General features: G+C 49.0%; 1 protein-coding gene across 2 annotated transcripts in view; it reads right to left on the reverse strand.

The window, feature by feature from the left end:
* KDM3B (lysine demethylase 3B) overlaps positions 1 to 20,121 on the reverse strand; it is a 131,515-nt gene that overhangs the window by 108,131 nt on the left and 3,263 nt on the right. For both annotated transcript variants that reach the window (XM_073556900.1, XM_073556899.1), the window contains exons 2-4: positions 9,013 to 9,180; positions 8,188 to 8,301; positions 7,986 to 8,094 (exon numbers count right to left, since the gene is read on the reverse strand). In XM_073556900.1, the coding sequence (XP_073413001.1) occupies positions 7,986 to 8,094; positions 8,188 to 8,301; positions 9,013 to 9,180 (391 nt within the window). The remainder of the gene's footprint in view (positions 1 to 7,985; positions 8,095 to 8,187; positions 8,302 to 9,012; positions 9,181 to 20,121) is intronic.

Raw genomic sequence — 20,121 nt, forward strand, 5'->3', positions numbered from 1 at the left:
GACAATTCAGACACCCTGCGCAGCGAGGTGATTGCCACCAGAAAAACCACTTTCTGTGACAGGATGCGGAGTGGGACTTCCTTAAGGGGTTCGAAAGGTGGTGCCTGTAATGCTGTCAGGACCATGTTGAGATCCCACATTTCCAGTGGGCATCTGTAGGGGGGAACCAATCAGGAAACTCCCTGGAGAAAAGTCCTTACTTGCGGCTTGTTATCAATACGCCTTTGGAAAAGCACTGAAAGCGCTGACACCTGGCTCTTAAGCGAGCCTAGGGATAGCCCGGCGTCCAGGCCCGATTGAAGAAAACCCAGCACCTTCGGGAGGGAATAAGGGAGTGGGACCTGTCCACGGAATTCGCACCAGGTAAAGAAAGCTCTCCAGGTACGATAATAAATCTTGGCAGAGGCTGGCTTTCTTGCTCTGATCATGGTTGTGATGACGTCTGGTGAGAGCCCTGCTTAGGTTAGAACCCAGGTTTCAAGGGCCACGCCATCAAATTGAGAGCCCCTGAGTTCAGATGGTAGAATGAACCTTGTGACAGAAGGTCGTGACGGTTGGGGAGACGCCAGGGGGCGTCTGCTGTAAGTTGCACGACGTCGGCATACCATGTACGTCTGGGCCAGTCCGGCGCGATCAGGATGGTTGGAACTCCCTCTTGTTTGATCATCCTCACGACTCTGGAGATCAGGGGGATGGGTGGAAAAATGAACAGAAGCTGGAACTGGGTCCAGTCCTGCAACAGGGCGACCGCGGGTCGCGTGTCCTGGCCATGAAATTGGAGACCTTGGCATTGAAATGGGATGCCATTAGGTCCACGTCCGGGGTCCCCCAGCGATGGCAGATCTGGTGAAAAATTTCGGGATGGAGAGATCACTCCCCCGCGTCCATTCCTTGTCTGCTGAGGAAGTCTGCTTCCCAGTTGTCCACACCCGGAATGTGGACCGCTGAGAGTACCAACCTCGTCTCTTCCGCCCAGTGGAGGATATGTGCCACTTCTCTCATCGCCTGGGCACTGCGGGTCCCGCCTTGGTGATTCACATATGCCACCGCTGTGGCATTGTCCGACTGTACCCTTATGTGAGAGGCTGCCAGCGAGCGATGAAAGGCTCTCAGGGCCAGGAAGATGGCCCGAATTTCCAGAATATTGATGGGCAAAGTCATTTCCGCTGGTGACCACTTGCCTTGTGCCCTGTGATGTAGGTGCACTGCACCACAACCTGTCAGGCTTGCATCGGTGGTCAGGACCTTCAAGAGAAAAGATTTTCCTCTTGCAAGCGAAGTTGGTTTGAGCCACCAGTGTAGGGACCTCCTGGTTGACGATGTCAACCGGAATTTCCTGTCAAGGGAGAAGGGATTCCTGTCCCAAGACTTGAGGATGGCAAGTTGAAGAGGCCTGAGGTGAAACTGGGCAAATGGTACCGCCTCCATTGCTGCTGCCATCCTGCCGAGGACTCTCATGGCAAACCGGAGGGATCGAGGAGGATTGCGGAGGAGTATGCGAACTCCCAGACGGAGAGCCAGTGTCTTGTCCCTGGGTAGGAGCACCAGACCCCTGGAAGTGTTGAATAGCATCCCCAGGAAGGTCAGGGCCTGACTCGGGGTAGTCAATGACTTTTGTAGGTTGACTAACCAGCCCAGGCGACTCAGAGTGTCGATTGTGATTGAGTCACAGTCCTCGCAGTCAATGAAGGTGGAAGCCCTGATGAGAAGGTCGTCCAGGTATGGAACGACTACAATGCCTCTGGAGTGTAGAACGTCCATGGTAGCTGCCATGACCTTGGTAAACGTTCTTGGAGCCGTGGCAAGCCTGAACGGGAGAGCCACGAACTGGTAGTGGTCCTGGTTGATCGCGAACCTGAGAAACCGTTGATGGGCGGAAGCAATTGGTATGTGCAGGTATGCGTCTTGTATATCTATGGAGGCGAGATATTCTCCCTGCTCCATGGACACAATGATGGACTGAATGGACTCCATGCGAAAACGACGGACCCGTACATATTTTTTGAGCTGTTTTAGGTCTAGTATGGGCTGGACGCTGCCTCCTTTCTTGGGGACTACGAATAGATTGGAGTAGAACCCTCGGAAGAGGTAGTTCACGGGAACCGGTACTACGACTCCTGCTTGAAGAAGAGAGGAGACCGCTTGGTGGAAGGCACGAGCCTTGTCTGGCGGTTTTGGTGGAACAGAGAGGAAGAACCCGGTCGGTGGACTGGAAGTGAACTCGATCTTGTATCCGGAAGACACTATTTCCCTGACCCACCTGTCTTCTGTAATAGGCAGCCAGACTTGCTAAAAGTAGAAGTCGCCCGCCTACTGGTGGTGTGTCTTCTGGAGTTCGTGAGTCATGATGAAGCGAAGTTCTGAGGTTTTCCTCCCTTGGGTTTCGCTTGGCCTGCTTTCGACTGCCAGGTCCTGTCCGGCCTCTGCACCGCCCGTGGGTTGTCCCTGCGTGGAGAGCGGTTACGATTTTGTGCTGGTCGCGAGACGGACTAGCCCGAAGAATTCCGAAAGGATCGGAATCGTGTTTGGTTACGCCGTTTGAACGTGCGTTTAGGTTTCAGCTGAGGGAGAGAGGTACTCTTACCCCGAGTGGCGTTGGATATCATTGTGTCCAACTTTTCACCAAAAAGTCGTCCACTAAGGTACGGGAGATGCGTGAGGGACTTTTTTGAGGCCACATCCGCTTTCCATTCCCGCAGCCAGAGGATACGCCGGATCGTGATAGCGTTTGCTGCTATCCCCGCTACACCTCTTGCAGAGTCCAGGGCTGCATGAAGCATGTAATCTGCTACAACTGCTATTTGAACCGCTTGGTCTAAAAGCCCGGGATTTGAAGCTTGAAGACCCTCTTGCGATGCTTTGGCCCAAGCCAGAATGGCCTTGGCCGCCCAAACTGAAGCGAACGCGGGGGCCAGGGAGGCCCCTGCCGCTTCGAAAACTGAACGGGCCATGCGTTCTACCTGCCGGTCTGCTGTGTCCCTGAGGGTTGAGCTATCTGGCAGTGAGAGTAGGGTCTGTGCTGCTAGCCTAGAGACTGGGGGGTCCACTTCGGGTGGGTCTGTGCACCCCTTGGTGTCCTTCTCTGGGAAGGGGTACCTTGCTTCCAAATATTTGCGATTGGCAAATTTCTTCTCAGGTTGCGAGAACTGCTTAGTAAGTATCGTCTGAAACTCCGGGTGATTAGGGAAGACCTTAGGTGGTTTCATGACACTTTCAAAGCAAATTTTGTGTTCTGGGGCTTCCGGGGTTGGATCAGAAATTTCCAACACGCGGTGGATGGAAGAGACTATGTCCTCAACTAGCGCTGTAGTGCTAGGGGGACAAGGTACCGCAGACCTCTCCCTTTCGTTGTCCGAGTCGGAGTCACAGATGCCTTCCGAATCCTGCGTGTCACTAAGGCGTTCCCTGGTGGGCAAAGTGGAGTGGAGGTCTGCTGTGGTCGGAGATCGCTGTGGGGAATCTGCGTTGTCTGTCTCTGGTAGAGGACGGTCTAGGTGACCTGGAATCACGGTGTCTCTCCCTGGAGGGAGATGACCGTGTGCTATGGGATGACGCAGATGACCGCGACCTGTGGGTTCGCTTACGTCTGTGAGTGTCGGAAACGGCATGTTCCCGAGACAAGCTATCCTTTTGCTGGGTAACGTTCATAGCCGAGACATGCCCCTACAGCAGTGTGGAGGGGTTAGATTATCTATGGACTGTGTCATAGACTGCGACATCTGAGCAGCCCATTCCGGCGTAGTAGCCGACGCTGAAGCATTGGTAGGGGCTTCCTGGGGTTCTGACCCAGTGTTTTGGATGCAATCCCGGCAATGCAGGTACGTTCTACCACTGGGGAGTGGTTTTGCAGGCTGTGCAGAATGCATAAAAACAGTCCTGCCTGGTTCTCTCTTTCTCGAGCCCGGCATAGTGCACAGAGGCTGGCTATCAGGGACCCTACAGGGGTGGCTGCGCAGAGGAGCCTATAGGAGAGCCTTGTAGGTGATATGGATTCACAGCTGAGTAAAGAGGACCCAGCTGTGATCTTACCCCACCAGTGTGCACCTAGGTCCAGCGCCGACAAATCACAGTCCTGTGCCCCCCGGAGACTGCTGACATTGCTGTGGGCGTCCTGTCAGAGATGGCTTGCGGCAAAGATGGCCACGGGGACGCTGAGGAGAAGGGGGCGGAGAGCTGAAAAAGGCACGCAGGTCTATGTAAAAACGCGCCCTTTCAGCCTCGATCCGCCCCTTCTATGACACTATAGTGTCATAATCGTCATCCGGGGGGCGGGGAGAAGGCGGCCGAAGCCGCGGTCTAAATTAGAAGCCTGATGCCCAGGAGGGCTCCAGGCCGGCGCGGATGTCCGGGAGGGGGTTGGATCTGAACCAGACCCCCCGGATTGAGAGACAGTAGCGGTGGGGCCAACATCTGGGCAATAAAAATGAAAAAAGCATATACAGAATGGGAGGAATAGGCCTAAGCAACAGCACATGTGAAAAAGATTTGGGTATACTAATAGATCACAGACTGAATATGAGTCGACAGTGTGATGCAGCAGCAAAAAAGGCAAATGCAATTCTAGGATGTATTAACAGAAGCATACAGTCTAGATCACGTGAAGTCATTATTTCCCTCTACTCCTCTTTGGTCAGACCTCATCTGGAATATTGTGTCCAGTTTTGGGCACCACATTTTAAAAAAGACATCAACAAACTGGAGCAAGTTCAGAAAAGAGCAACCAGAATGGTGACCGGTCTGCAAACCCTGTCTTATGAGGAAAGGTTGCAGGATTTGGGATTGTTTAGTTTGCAAAAGAGAAGACTGAGAGGAGACTTAATAGCTGTCTACAAATATCTAAAGGGCTGTCACATTGTAGAAGGATCAACTTTATTCTCATTTGCACAAGGAAAGACTAGAAGTAATGGGATGAAACTGAATGGGAGGAGACACAGATTAGATATTAGAGAAAACTTTTTGACAGAGTGATCAATGAGTGGAACAAGCTGCCACGAGAAGTGGTGAGTTCTCCTTCAATGGAAGTCTTCAAACAGAGGCTGGACAGACATCTGACTGGGATGATTTAGCGAATCCTGCTTTGAGCAGGGGGTTGGACCAGATGGCCCAGGAGGTCCCTTCCAACTCTACGATTCTATGATTCTATGATAGCAGTGTCCGTATGGGGGGTCCCCCTGAGGCGCTATGGAGCTGGTGCTGCCGCATAGACAGGGGCGCAGGGAGCCCTGTCTCTGTATGTGCCATGTCTGTTTGCACTCTTCCTCGGCCCCAACAGGAGCCCGCAGCGAGGCTGGGGTCCCCGGCTGTTTAAGCTGCAGAATGCTGCCTTATATAGACCGTACCTGTGGTGTCTCAACTTAATGCCCCCAGAGGGGGATTAAGGAGGGTGCATCTGTCACCATCAGGGGTCTTCATCCTCGCCTCGACCTCAACCCAGACCCCAAAGAGGTTGGGGAAGAAGGGGGATCTCGACTTCGAACAAGTACCCGAGGGACTGGGGAAGGAGCGACATGGGGAATAGCCACCTCAATTTCAACTGGGCACCCTATAATAGGGGCCGAGGAAGGAGCCATGCCGGGGGTCTCGCAGGAGACCCACTTTTCTTCATCTGTAATCCGTCAGGAAAAAAAAAAAAAAGGGAAAATATCTTTAGGTGTGCCTCCTATGCGACACTAAGCAAAAACTGGAGAAGGCTGACGCCGTCCAGGGGTGTATAGTGCAGAGGAGGAGCCAAAGTTAATCTTTTTCAGATTATGCATAGTGTCGCCTCCTAGTGGACAGCAGCATAACACCCATGGTTCTGTGTCCCCCAATGAGGCGACAGAGTAAGGGTTCTTTACAGTTAAAAGGAGTCAGACTGTGGAATGCCCTACCACAAGAGGTAGTAATAGCAGAAACTATAACAGCTTTTAAAAAAAGTGCTGGATGATTTTCTCAATACACATAACATTGTGGGTTATAGTTAATTTAGTGACAAATGTACAATTGGCGGAGAAAGGTTGAACTTGGTGGGGAAAGGTTGAACTTGATAGTTAAATAGGTTGAAAAAGACCTAGGTCTATGTATTTAGTGAATGACAGTGGGAAGGGAGTGAGGCTCCCTAGGTCTGGGCATATGTGAAGGCCTGAGGGGTACTGCTGTGGAGGGCTAAGCCTTTAAAAAAAAAAAAGATTCAGCTTGGGCAGAGCCTACCCAGTTCTGAAGAGGAAGGCCTTGTCATTGCTCATCTGCTGGAGCTGCTGTGTCCCTCAGAACTGCGGCTGGAAGCTGTAGATGCTGCTGAAACGGAGCAAGAGTGCGGGAGAAGCGGGGGCGGTCCCAGACAATACGTGCTGCGGGGTCCCACAGAAATGAGTCGGGAGATCCTATAGGCCAAAAAAGGCACATGTGCGAGTTTTCGCCCGCTGATTGGTCAGTCTGCCAAGGACGTGGAATGGCCTGTAGAAAAAGGCCCTGTGATAGGCCTGAAGAGCGAGAGGACAGTCTCTCGCTGATAGACTGATAATCACTGGAGGGGGCGTGGGCCAGCCACTGGGGGAAGGAGAGATGAACTCTCATTGGACAAAAAAGGAAACGAGCGGGAATTTTTGGGGCGCCAGGGAAAGGGATGTGCACAGAGTGATGGCTCTAAGCCAGTGACTAAATCAAGAAAGAAGCTGTGGCACCTCGGGAGTGCCATGGGCTCCACAGATGCGCTCATGCTGCCTTGACGAGGGACTGTGGTGGGAAGAGGGATAGTACTTTGAAACGTGAGTCCATACTCCTCCTTCACATATACGTGGATAGCATCAGGAGCCCACAAGTAAGAAAGGGGAGGATCAACGGGATATAATGAGCATCATCCTTTCCGTACTGTCATGGTCCTAAACAGTACAGAAGACGTTGTGGACCCCTAAAAAGGGGAGGGCCACTAGCAAGTGACCACTGTCTTCCTGCTCCAAGGAGAGGGCTGGGAAACTGTCTAGGACCGACCACCTGGAATCGCCCTGAAACACTGTGAGCCAACAAGTTATAAGGTCCTGCCATGCGGATCCGAGAGCGGACGATGTGGGTCACACCACACTGTTTTCTCGGTCGTTCGTGTGCGGGAAAACAGGGTGAGGCATTACACCCTGTATATAAAAAAAAAAAAAAAAAAAAAAAAAAGCGAAAAGCTTAATAAAACAACAGGGTTACCTGAAAAGGAAAACATGGATCTTAAATCAGATCCAGGTCTGCCTCCTGTTGACAGTAAGCAAAACTGACGAGCATTGTGCCTGTCGGTGGGTGTATACTGCTGAGGAGGAGGTATTTTCCCTTTTTGCCTAGTGTCAGACTCCTAGTGGCAGCAGCATACACCCATGGTTACCTTTATCCAACAATGAAGCAATAAAGCAAGACTTACAAAAAGCAGCGAGAAGTTAAATGTATAGCATTAATACCACAGCACCATGGGCAGAATCCATGTAAACTGCAAATACCAAAGGAGCAATGAAGTAGATTGCAATAGAGATAAAAATCGATGGAGCAGTCTGAGAGGGTGGGGTGCAAACCACAATGCAAGTTTTGCATCAGCTTCTTTGGGGTGGGGGGGTCAAGAGGGATAGGGAGACTCACCTATATGTATGAAGAGCGGCTTGATGAGTCACATCACAGGTCACCACCCTCTACTGAAACGTCAGATGGAGGGCGGGGAGCTGCACGTCAGGCTCTGATTCATGGAGCCCATGATTTAGCCAGCATAAATCTAAGGAAAGATTCCACCCCTATTGCTATTTTTTTCATACAAACAAACCCAAAAATATATGAACTAGCTGCTTTGTAAAATATCTTTCATGTCATTTTTGTATCTTTCCCCAGTAATTTTACTCAGTGCAGTGTATAAAATAGTATCTAGTTGCTAGCTGGTTAATGTGAGATATATAAGAAGCAGCATCACACGTTATTCTCCGGGCCTCCATAGAATTTCATCCAGATCTGGCTACATAAATATCCTCCTTAATACATACCTCTTAAAATGATTTCTTGGGTTTTCCTTGAGTTAATGATGTCAGTGACTGCATCCCGCAAAAACGGCTGTTCTTTTAAAACCAATTTGTGGCTGTCAACTCCCATTTGCTGGAATACAATACAAGAATATTCATTAGCGGTCATCGAGACTAAAAGGCAAATTAAAAAACCCTTCTCTTAACAACAAGACGCAGGTTCTACCTGATAGAGACGGAGTGTGCTTGCATCTGGGAGGAAATGCAAGATTCCTTCTAACAGGAACTCTATAGGGACCAGGGCTCCCAGACCCAGCTTATCCACAAGGGTTGTGAATGTCTGCAAAAGAAAACATATCAGTCTCACTGAATACATGAAGACAGATTTCAGAACTGAATTATCTTAGGGAATCTGTCAGTAGGATCAACCCTCCTAAGCCGTCTATATGGCATGTAGGTCATAGGAAGCTGAATAACATGATACCTTGAAATCTGAGATCCAATGTCTTATTCCATACTACCTATGGACATATTGAATGAACAGCTATAAAAGTGTCAGTCTGACCAAGAAGAAGGATGAAGCTAGAGATCTTGCAAGCACAACACAATTCTTCAGATGTGGCAGCCGTGCTACCATCTGCCGACGGTGTGTATATGATACAGTGCTTGTCAATTGAGAGACATGTCTCGGGAGCTGTATGTCTTCAGTCTGCAGCCTGTTATGACATGTGACAAGGACGGACTACATACTGAATTATATCAGGGACTCAAAATGATCTTTTAGGCAAAAGACAACAAGTGAGAGTGATCTTGGCATAGCAATACAGATTACTTATTCCAGATTTGTCCCCACAGTATAAATCATTTTCACATTCAAAATGGCCAAACTACATGGCAAAAAAATATTTAACTCTGACTAGAATGACAATGGGGAAAAAAATGTTAAAGTGTACCAACACTCTCCAGTATGCCCTGCTTACGACAAAAGGGCAAAATGTGTACAAAAATTAAAGTGTAGTTAGGCTTTACATGTAACATGGAAGAGACTCACCAGTGCTGGCCAATGCGTGGGACAAATACGACTCCCTTGGACAATAAGAGGTTCTTTCCTTGGTGACCAAACCAGTGGACCTTCTAGCAAGATCACCAAAATATCTTTTCCATGGACTTGCACCCATGAATGCGGTCTGGAGCTTTTTTCATCAAATTCAACATACACCTAATAGAGGGGAAAAAAAAGAAAGGTGGTTTTCATGGTGCAGACAAGGAATCGATAGACAATATGGTTGTTACAAAAGAGCTACAAAAGTCCCAGGAATCAATACTCCAAAAGTTGTCTGGATGAGTTCACACTATGGTGGTGCAAATTTTGTGGCCCATCTCGCCTATTTTTTAAGGATATGGCTTTTTATTGCCAAAACATTACATCACTAGGGTAAAGACACATTGGTTTGTGCACTGTCATGGGCCCTCTCTTATGTAACTGGAAAAATAATCAGTGTTAAAATGGAAAAGTAATAATTTAACTGGGAATTGACTTGACCTATTGTCACGCCGTTCTGACATTCTCACCCGGCCTCCGCACCCACGCCGCCCGACAGCCACGGTGGTCACCTCTGACAGGCGTGCGGCTGACGGCGTCTCTGCATGCAATACGCATGTGCCACAGGCCGCGGCCACGCCTCCCTTCTGCTTCTTGTGCTCCGGCTATGCCCTGACTCGGAAACACCCTCTGACCAATAGCAGGCCAGACAGGGGCATATCAGGCCGCTTCCCCCTGAGGGAGGGGCCTGATCGTTGTTTTTCCTAGCACACTGGGCCTCGCTTCTTCATGTGCTCTCTGCAGTCTCACAGTCCCGTTCTCGTGTGCTCTCTGCAGCAGCCTCGCAGTCCTGCTATCCATGTCCCCTGCTGCACGCCAGTCCTGCCTCCGGTGTTCCTGTTCCATCCTGCTCCAGTCCTGCCTCCGGTGTTCCTGTTCCATCCTGCTCCAGTCCTTCCGTCCTCCTCTAGTCCTGCCTCCGGTGTTCCTGTTCCATCCTGCTCCAGTCCTTCCGTCCTACTCCAGTCCTGCCTCCGGTGTTCCTGTTCCATCCTGCTCCAGTCCTTCCGTCCTACTCCAGTCCTGCCTCCGGTGTTCCTGTTCCATCCTGCTCCAGTCCTTCCGTCCTCCTCTAGTCCTGCCTCCGGTGTTCCAGTTCCATCCTGCTCCAGTCCTTCCGTCCTTCTCTAATCCTGTCTCCTGTGTTCCTGCTCCAGCCATCCCTCCACGTTACAGTCTACTCTCTTACTCCACTCCTGTCTCCTGTGTTCCAGCTCTATCCTGTCATCTACACTTCAGTCCCTCCACGTTCCAGGCTACAGTCTTACTCCACTCCTGTCTCTTGTGTTCCAGCTCTGTCCTGTCATCTACACTTCAGTCCCACACTCCTACTCCAGTCCATCCTGAGCTGCCCCTCTCGGTACCGGCTACCATGGTACTCAAACCCCTGGGCCTGCTCCTAACGGTCCCTGTATAGGGGTCGGTTCCACCTGGCAGCTCGCCCGGGGCCCCTCGGTGCCATGGCCCAGAGCGTCCACTCCTGGAGATTCCGGCTCCAGACCAGCCACGCTAACACCCATACAGATTTGTTTAATCAAGTTCTACACTACTAAAAGGCACCCCTTGTATGGTGCCTCCATAACCAGATATTCTCCCCTATAGGCCGGGGTCACACTTGCAACTGCAATGCGAGAAACTCGCGCATCAATACCTGACACTGCCGCCGGCACTCGGGTCACTTATCTGTAAACCTTGATCAGGTTTAAAAATCATAAGAAATATATAGTTGCACTTTTGAAAGAACTGTTATTTTTTTTTTTAAAAATGTAATTTGTGTATAGCAGATCTGTAAATAGAGAGCATAAAGCTGGCCATGCACATATATGTATAACCGTGGGCTAATGTACAAGGGGCTTCCTGACTCTTCTCCCACAGCACATGTCAGGGGAGATAAGGTGAATGTCCAAACCATTTTGTTCTTAGATGATAAGTTATTACTGGAGGTAACTGGCAGCAGCTTAAGGCCCCATTTCACAAAGCGAGATCACTGAAGTGTCACCGATTTTGTGACGCAACAGCGACCTCGCCAGCGATCTCGTTGCGAGTGACACTTAGCAGCAACCAGGCCCCCGCTGCGATGTCGCTGATCGTGCTCAAATGTCCTGGGCCATTTTTTGATTGCTGTGTCCCGCTGGCCAGCGCGCATCGCTGTGTTTGACACCGAAGAGCGACCTCGTTAGTGACTCAGAAATCATGGACGCAGGCGGGAGTCGTCAGAATCGCTGCTGTGTGACAAGGTCCCAACAAGCGGCGAGGTCGTTATACGGATCGCTGGATTTTTGCTGTGTCGTTGGGTAAATCTGCCTGTTTGACAGCTCACTAGCGATAATGTAGCGACGCACCAGCGATCCTTACCACGTCGTATCGTTGGCGGGATCGCTGGTGCGTCGCTAAGTGTAACGGTACCCTTACACTCTTCCTCCTACTGAACACATGCATGCGTGGCTGAGCTAGGCATAAACATGTATGGGGTGGATGTGATTCCTTCCTCTTTGCATACTGCGCTGTGTGTGGGCTCTTCCCTCTCTCTATACAGACTGTGTAACTGACCCCATTCTCATTTGAAGACTGCGTGTGAACGCTTCCCTAACTAAATTTTGACACAGTGCTGCCTGTCAGAACTGCCCTCTCAGAAGACTTGGATGCTTTCATCCCTCACCACAATCTGACTTACTGTAAATATGTACCGTACATATTCCTTGTACATAATCTACAGGTATGGGCGTCAATAATAGGCTGTAAATCAGACACTGTGGACTAACATCTGTCTGACTGGCGGCATTTACAAGCCTTATCAGTGTGAATTTCTAATACTAATACCATGAACTAGGTTGTGAGTGGTGGTTTCATAAGTATTTTGCACCTGTATTGCCCCTGCCTTTATCAAGTGGGGCTGCTGCACTTTATAAGTGCATTATTTTTCTGGCCTGTGTTGGTAAAAATGGCTGCCTTTCTCAAACATCACTTTAATCACAGCGATATGGTGTACTGCGCAACTTGCGCTCCAGCGATGGTGTGATTAATGCGACATTTGAAAAAAGTCCCAGGACAGGTCGAAACGTAAATGTGAGTGGTCACTCTACATTCTTCTCTACCCAGCACTTTGGTGAAATGTTGTACTGTAAATAAATACAAGCAATCATTTAAAAAATTCTCAATGCGAGTGCGGCAGATTTCCTGCTTTTTTTTTACTTAATACCGATTCTCCAGTTCAGCCTGCAGCTTTCTCTACCTAACGCTGAGTGCACATCTTTTATCTCTCTGTGTTGCATGACCTGACATCACCATAAACTAGTGGCAAAAAACCCCATTCCAATCCTGGTTCATGATCTTGATTTCTTGCAGTAATTGTTATAATCCTTAGTCCAGACCGTCTATAGATTTTAAACATCTGGGCGGTTCAGCATATTACTCTGCAATGAAGTTTTACAACGTCACTGCATAGTAAGCAATTGTACAAAGTCAGGCAGCTGCTGAAACAAGTGTCCAGATGTCAGGTAAAGAGAAAAAATGCTAGAGCTCTTCAATCAATGGTGGACAAAGGCTTGGTTTTGGAAGCTTCATGTTCATGAGCCGAGGGTTTCCTCGCCACTGATTGACAAATTTCTCCTAGTGCCAGAAAAAAAGCTGTCAATTAACACACTGGTGGAAGAAGATCCAGCCGCTCACAGAACTGCCGCAGTATAAAAAACAAGATCTTATGAGAGCCACGGCAAGGCACCCACTAAGCAGTTCAATGCTCGACCCAAGGTCTTTGTCCCTACTTTATACTGACCACATATGGGGCACTGAAATGTTATTCACACATTCCCTTTAAAGGCACATGTTTTCTCAGATGTCATCCTAGTTGCTTCCATTTAATTCTGCGATGCATGTATTTACTTATTTTACTCATTTACATAGCGCCATTAATTTCTCAGCGCTTTAGTGACATCGTCACTGTCCCCTATGCGGCTCACAACCTAGATTCCCTATCAGTAGGTCTTTGGAGTGTGGGAGGAAACCCGCGCAAACACGGGGAGAATACAAACTCCTTGCAGATGTCCTTGATAGGATTTGAACCCAGAACCCCAGCGCTGCAAAGCAACAATGCTAGCCACTAAGCCACCTTGACAATATAGTCAATATGCAAATGAAGGGACTTTAATGCACCTTGGCATTGCCAAGAGCTCAGTGCCCCATTGCACCCCTCTAATGGCATGCAGAGCAATGTGACATCCTGATGACGGAGCTCATGCGAGCGCTGCCTGACCACTGATGCTGCGCTCCCAGTGTTATTGCTGGCTCTGGTCTGCAGTATAGTACCCAGCAGCAGTCACAGACCGGAGCTGGTGATGATGGCCAGCAATGACACTGTGAGAGCGGCTGCAGTGTCCGTGCAGAGCTGCTGATTGTCAACCAAACTACAACAGTCAGCAATTCTGCACCTCCACGTCTATGAAGCGGTCAGGGGACTCATGGCCAGTCCGTGCATTGAGGTCCGATTTGCTTATGCGTCTAAATATACCCTAAAAATGCATCATCACTGACAAAAGTTTAACAGTGATCTCATAATTATCCCCTAAACTACAGTACAGTAGAATACCACTTTAAATAAAGTTTCTAACTTCTGAAAAGACCAAAAGCAAACACTCCTCGCCTCTACTTTCCCCCATTTGTCCTCCTGGTATTTGGTTACTGGTAGCCGGTTAGTGACCACAGCAGTCACCTACTACGGTTTATCGGCATCACTGGCTACGGCCACAGGTAAACAAACGCTAGGAAGGGGTCGATACAATAACTGATGAGCAAACGTGCTCAAAAAATGTGTTCGAGACCCCTCTGCCTGTTCGACAGCCACAACTCATGCAGGCAGTACCTAACAAACCCACAATCCCTCCATGTGTTGAGGCTGTGAAACAACTGCGAAACATGCAGCCAGCCACTGGGACTCATACAGATTATTCGAGCACGCAGAAGTAACTCTGTTAGCACCCAAGCATGAACGGGCAACACCTTATCTGAGCACGTTCACTCATCACTAGTAAGTACTTTTTTTTTTTTTTTTAATTTGCAGGCATTTTTTATTTTATATTGGTAACCTATTTAAATTGTTAGGTTATAGCCTCTTCGGATCGCTGGAGTTCAAACTAAAGTAACCGAGCTCCGCCTTGAATGTAGAGGTTGGGCACCTACTCAGATTCCAAAGCCTCCTTCTTGGTAACACTGGCGGTCCCAACAAGAAGATCCCTTGGTGATCAGTATGTTATCCTCCATCGTATGGATAGGGGAATACATAATATTTTGGAAATAATTTAAGTTACCGTATATACTCATGTATAAGCCGAGATTTTCAGCCCATTTTTTTGGGCTGAAGTCCTCCTCTCGGCTTATACACGGGTCATATACCTGGGGGTCGGCGGGGGAGGGGGAGCAGGGGTGTCAGAGATCATACTTACCTGTCCTGCCGCGTTCTCTGCAGCTTCGCTTCTCCACTGTCTCCCTTCCTGTCTCCAGCGGTCACGTGGTACCACTCATTACACTCATGAATATGCGCATATTCATGAGTGTAATGAGCGGTACCACGTGACCGCTGGAGACAGGAAGGGAGACAGTGGAGAAGCGAGCGAGGCTGCAGAGACCGCGGCAGGATGGGTGAGTATAGCGATATTCACCTGTCCCCCGGTCCATCGCTGCTCACCGCTGTCTCTGCTGCATCCTGTGTCAGTGACGTTTAGGCAGCAGGGGGCGCGGTGACGTGGTTAAGTGCGTGCCGCCCCTCTGCTGGCTGAACAGTCACTGACACAAGAAGCGGCAGACAGCGGCGATGGACCCAGGAGAGGTGAGTATGGCATTTTTTTCCACATATGGGGGCATATTCTATGGAGCAGCATATGGGGGCATAGTCTATGGGGCAGCATATGGGGGGCATATTCTATGGAGCAGCATATGGGGGCATAGTCTATGGGGCATATTCTATGGGGCAGCATATGGGGGCATATTCTATGGGGCAGCATATGGGGGCATAAACTATGGAGCAGCATATGGGGGCATAAACTATGGAGAAGCATATGGGGGCATAAACTATGGAGAAGCATATGGAGGCATAAACTATGGAGAAGCATATGGAGGCATAGTCTATGGAGCAGCACATGGGGGCATAGTCTATGGAGCAGCATATGGGGGCATAGTCTATGGAGCAGCATATGGGGGGCATATTCTATGGAGCAGCATATGGGGGCATAAACTATGGAGAAGCATATGGGGGCATAAACTATGGAGAAGCATATGGGGGCATAAACTATGGAGAAGCATATGGGGGCATAAACTATGGAGAAGCATATGGGGGCATAAACTATGGAGAAGCATATGGGGGCATAAACTATGGAGAAGCATATGGGGGCATAAACTATGGAGAAGCATATGGGGGCATAAACTATGGAGAAGCATATGGGGGGCATAAACTATGGAGAAGCATATGGGGGGCATAAACTATGGAGCAGCATATGGGGGGCATATTCTATGGAGCAGCATATGGGGGGCATATTCTATGGAGCAGCATATGGGGGCATAAACTATGGAGAAGCACATGGGGGCATAAACTATGGAGAAGCATATGGGGGCATAAACTATGGAGAAGCATATGGGGGCATAAACTATGGAGAAGCATATGGGGGCATAAACTATTTACAATTATTTAATCTGTCCAATTACTTTTGGTCCCTTTAAAAACAGGGTGGCACATGTTAAGGAGCAGAAACTCCTAAACCCTTCATCCAATTTTAATGTGGATACCCTCAAATGAAAGCTGAAAGTCTGAACTTCTACTGCATCTGAATTGTTTTGTTTAAAATTCATTGTGGTAATGTCTAGAACCAAAATTAGAGAAATGTTGTCTCTGTCCAAATATATATGGACCTAACTGTATGTATGTGTGTATGTCCGGGATTGGCATCTACACCGTTGCAGCTACAGCCACAAAATTTTGCACAGTCAAACGTCTGGACCCCAAGAGCGTCATAGGCTATGTTGTGAGGCGAAATTTTAACCCCGCGCGGAGAAGCATATGGGGGAATAATCTACGGAGAAGCGCATGGGGGCATAGTCTACGGGGCAGCGTATGGGGGCATAGTCTACGGGGCAGCGTATGGGGGCATAGTCTACGGGGCAGCGTATGGGGGCATAGTCTACGGGGCAGCGTATGGGGGCATAGTCTACGGGGCAGCGTATGGGGGCATAGTCTACGGGGCAGCGTATGGGGGCATAGTCTACGGAGCAGCGTATGGGGGCATAGTCTACGGAGCAGCGTATGGGGGCATAGTCTACGGAGCAGCGTATGGGGGCATAGTCTACGGAGCAGCGTATGGGGGCATAGTCTACGGAGCAGCGTATGGGGGCATAGTCTACGGAGCAGCGTATGGGGGCATAGTCTACGGAGCAGCGTATGGGGGCATAGTCTACGGAGCAGCGTATGGGGGCATAGTCTACGGAGCAGCGTATGGGGGCATAGTCTACGGAGCAGCGTATGGGGGCATAGTCTACGGAGCAGCGTATGGGGGCATAGTCTACGGAGCAGCGTATGGGGGCATAGTCTACGGAGCAGCGTATGGGGGCATAGTCTACGGAGCAGCGTATGGGGGCATAGTCTACGGAGCAGCGTATGGGGGCATAGTCTACGGAGCAGCGTATGGGGGCATAGTCTACGGAGCAGCGTATGGGGGCATAGTCTACGGAGCAGCGTATGGGGGCATAGTCTACGGAGCAGCGTATGGGGGCATAGTCTACGGAGCAGCGTATGGGGGCATAGTCTACGGAGCAGCGTATGGGGGCATAGTCTACGGAGCAGCGTATGGGGGCATAGTCTACGGAGCAGCGTATGGGGGCATAGTCTACGGAGCAGCGTATGGGGGCATAGTCTACGGAGCAGCGTATGGGGGCATAGTCTACGGAGCAGCATATGGGGGCATAGTCTACGGAGCAGCATATGGGGGCATAGTCTACGGAGCAGCATATGGGGGCATAGTCTACGGAGCAGCATATGGGGGCATAGTCTACGGAGCAGCATATGGGGGCATAGTCTACGGAGCAGCATATGGGGGCATAGTCTACGGAGCAGCATATGGGGGCATAGTCTACGGAGCAGCATATGGGGGCATAGTCTACGGAGCAGCATATGGGGGCATAGTCTACGGAGCAGCATATGGGGGCATAGTCTACGGAGCAGCATATGGGGGCATAGTCTACGGAGCAGCATATGGGGGCATAGTCTACGGAGCAGCATATGGGGGCATAGTCTACGGAGCAGCATATGGGGGCATAGTCTACGGAGCAGCATATGGGGGCATAGTCTACGGAGCAGCATATGGGGGCATAGTCTACGGAGCAGCATATGGGGGCATAGTCTATGGAGCAGCATATGGGGGCATAGTCTATGGAGCAGCATATGGGGGCATAGTCTATGGAGCAGCATATGGGGGCATAGTCTATGGAGCAGCATATGGGGGCATAGTCTATGGAGCAGCATATGGGGGCATAGTCTATGGAGCAGCATATGGGGGCATAGTCTATGGAGCAGCATATGGGGGCATAGTCTATGGAGCAGCATATGGGGGCATAGTCTATGGAGCAGCATATGGGGGCATAGTCTATGGAGCAGCATATGGGGGCATAGTCTATGGAGCAGCATATGGGGGCATAGTCTATGGAGAAGCGTATGGGAGCATAATCTATGGAGCAGCATATGGGGGCATAAACTATGGAGAAGCATATGGGGACATATTCTATGGAGCAGCATATGGGGGCATAGTCTATGGAGCAGAATATGAGGGCATAGTCTATGGATTCCACCCTAGGCTTATACGCGAGTCAATAAGTTTTCCAAGTTTTTTGTGGCAAAATTAGGGGGGGTCGGCTTGTACACGGGTCAGCTTATACACGAGTATATACGGTATATTTACAATAGAGATCTATGTATATAAGCACTGAGGAATTTGTGCACCTACAACTAATCCGTCTCCTCAGCAGAAGGGAAAAGTAGAATTAAGCAACTGGGATAAAGCCATGATTCACTGCTGAACATCATAGCTGTCCCCGTGTAGGGGGCATGAAGTGTATATCTCGGATTATGACCATACGGCTTAGAACACGACTGGTTTTGATCAAAGTGCAGTCCGTGAGAAAACTGACATTACAAGGACAGCACTAGGACGAGTACTACTCAACTGGACTGTTCAGATAAGAGTTTATTTCACACAAAAAATCTGTACGTGGAAAAAATAAAATTGAAGCACGCACTTTTATCTTTCATGTGTCTGATGACACTTTCTTATTCAAGTCTATTGGGCTGATAATAAAAAATTGACCTCAATATAGGTGTGAACCCAGCCTCATAAATAGATATACTAGCTGGAAGATTTCTGGCTTATCACAGTGATGTGCTATGGGATCACACAGATCACTACAATGTGACATCAGTGAGTGTGTTATGTTATTAGGCAGATTCCCAGGCTGATCACACAGGATCACTACAATGTGACATCAGTTAAGTAGTGTGTTATGTTATTAGGCAGATTCCCAGGCTGATCACAGTGACGTGCTATGGGATCACACAGATCACTACAATGTGACATCAGTGAGTGTGTTATGTTATTAGGCACATTCCAGGGCTGATCACACAGGATCACTACAATGTGACATCAGTTGGGTAGTGTGTTATGTTATTTGGCAGATTCCCAGGCTGATCACAGTGACGTGCTATGGCATCACTACAATGTGACATCAGTTAGGTAGTGTTATGTTATTAGGCAGATTCCCGGGCTGATCACACAGGATCACTACAATGTGACATCAGTTAGCGAGTGTGTTATGTTATTAAAGAGCTTCCTGGCTGATCACAGTGACGTGCTACGGGATCACACAGGATCAGGATCACTACAATGTGACATCAGTTAGGTAGTGTGTTATGTTATTAGGCAGATTCCCGGGCTGATCACAGTGACATGCTATAGGATCACACAGGATCACTACAATGTGACATCAATTAGGTAGTTTGTTGTGTTATTAGGCAGATTCTCGGGCCGATCACAGTGACGTGCTATGGGATCACACAGGATCACTACAATGTGACATCAGTTAGGTAGTGTGTTATGTTATTAGGTAGATTCCCGGGCTGATCACAGTGACGTGCTATGGGATCACACAGGATCACTACAATGTGACATCAGTTAGGTAGTGTGTTATTTTATTAGGCAGATTCCCGGGCTGATCACAGTGACGTGCTATGGGATCACTACACTGTGACATCAGTTAGTGTGTTATGTTATTAGGCAGATTCCTGGGCTGATCACAGTGACGTGCTATGGGATCACATAGGATCAGTACAATGTGACATCAGTTAGGTAGTGTGTTATGTTATTAGGCAGATTCCCGGGCTGATCACAGTGACGTGCTATGGGATCACACAGGATCACTACAATGTGACATCAGTTAGGTAGTGTGTTATGTTATTAGGCAGATTCCCGGGCTGATCACAGTGACGTGCTATGGGATCACACAGGATCAGGATCACTACAATGTGACATCAGTTGGGTAGTGTGTTATGTTATTAGGCAGATTCCCAGGCTGATCACAGTGACGTGCTATGGGATCACACAGGATCAATAGAATGTGACATCAGTTAGGTAGTGTGTTATGTTATTAGGCAGATTCCTGGGCTGATCACACAGGATCACTACAATGTGACATCAGTTATGTAGTGTGTTATGTTATTAGGCAGATTCCTGGGCTGATCACACAGGATCACTACAATGTGACATCAGTTAGTGTGTTATGTTATTAGGCAGATTCCCGGGCTGATCACAGTGACGTGCTATAGGATCACACAGGATCACTACAATGTGACATCAGTTAGTGTGTTATGTTATTAGGCAGATTCCCAGGCTGATCACAGTGACGTGCTATAGGATCACACAGGGTCACTACAATGTGACATCAGTTAGTGTGTTATGCTATTAGGCAGATTCCCGGGCTGATCACAGTGACGTGCTATAGGATCACACAGGATCACTACAATGTGACATC

This window comes from Dendrobates tinctorius, unplaced genomic scaffold, assembly GCF_039654945.1.
Source record: "Dendrobates tinctorius isolate UK_male_01 unplaced genomic scaffold, ASM3965494v1 ptg000241l, whole genome shotgun sequence".
NCBI lineage: Eukaryota > Metazoa > Chordata > Amphibia > Anura > Dendrobatidae > Dendrobates > Dendrobates tinctorius.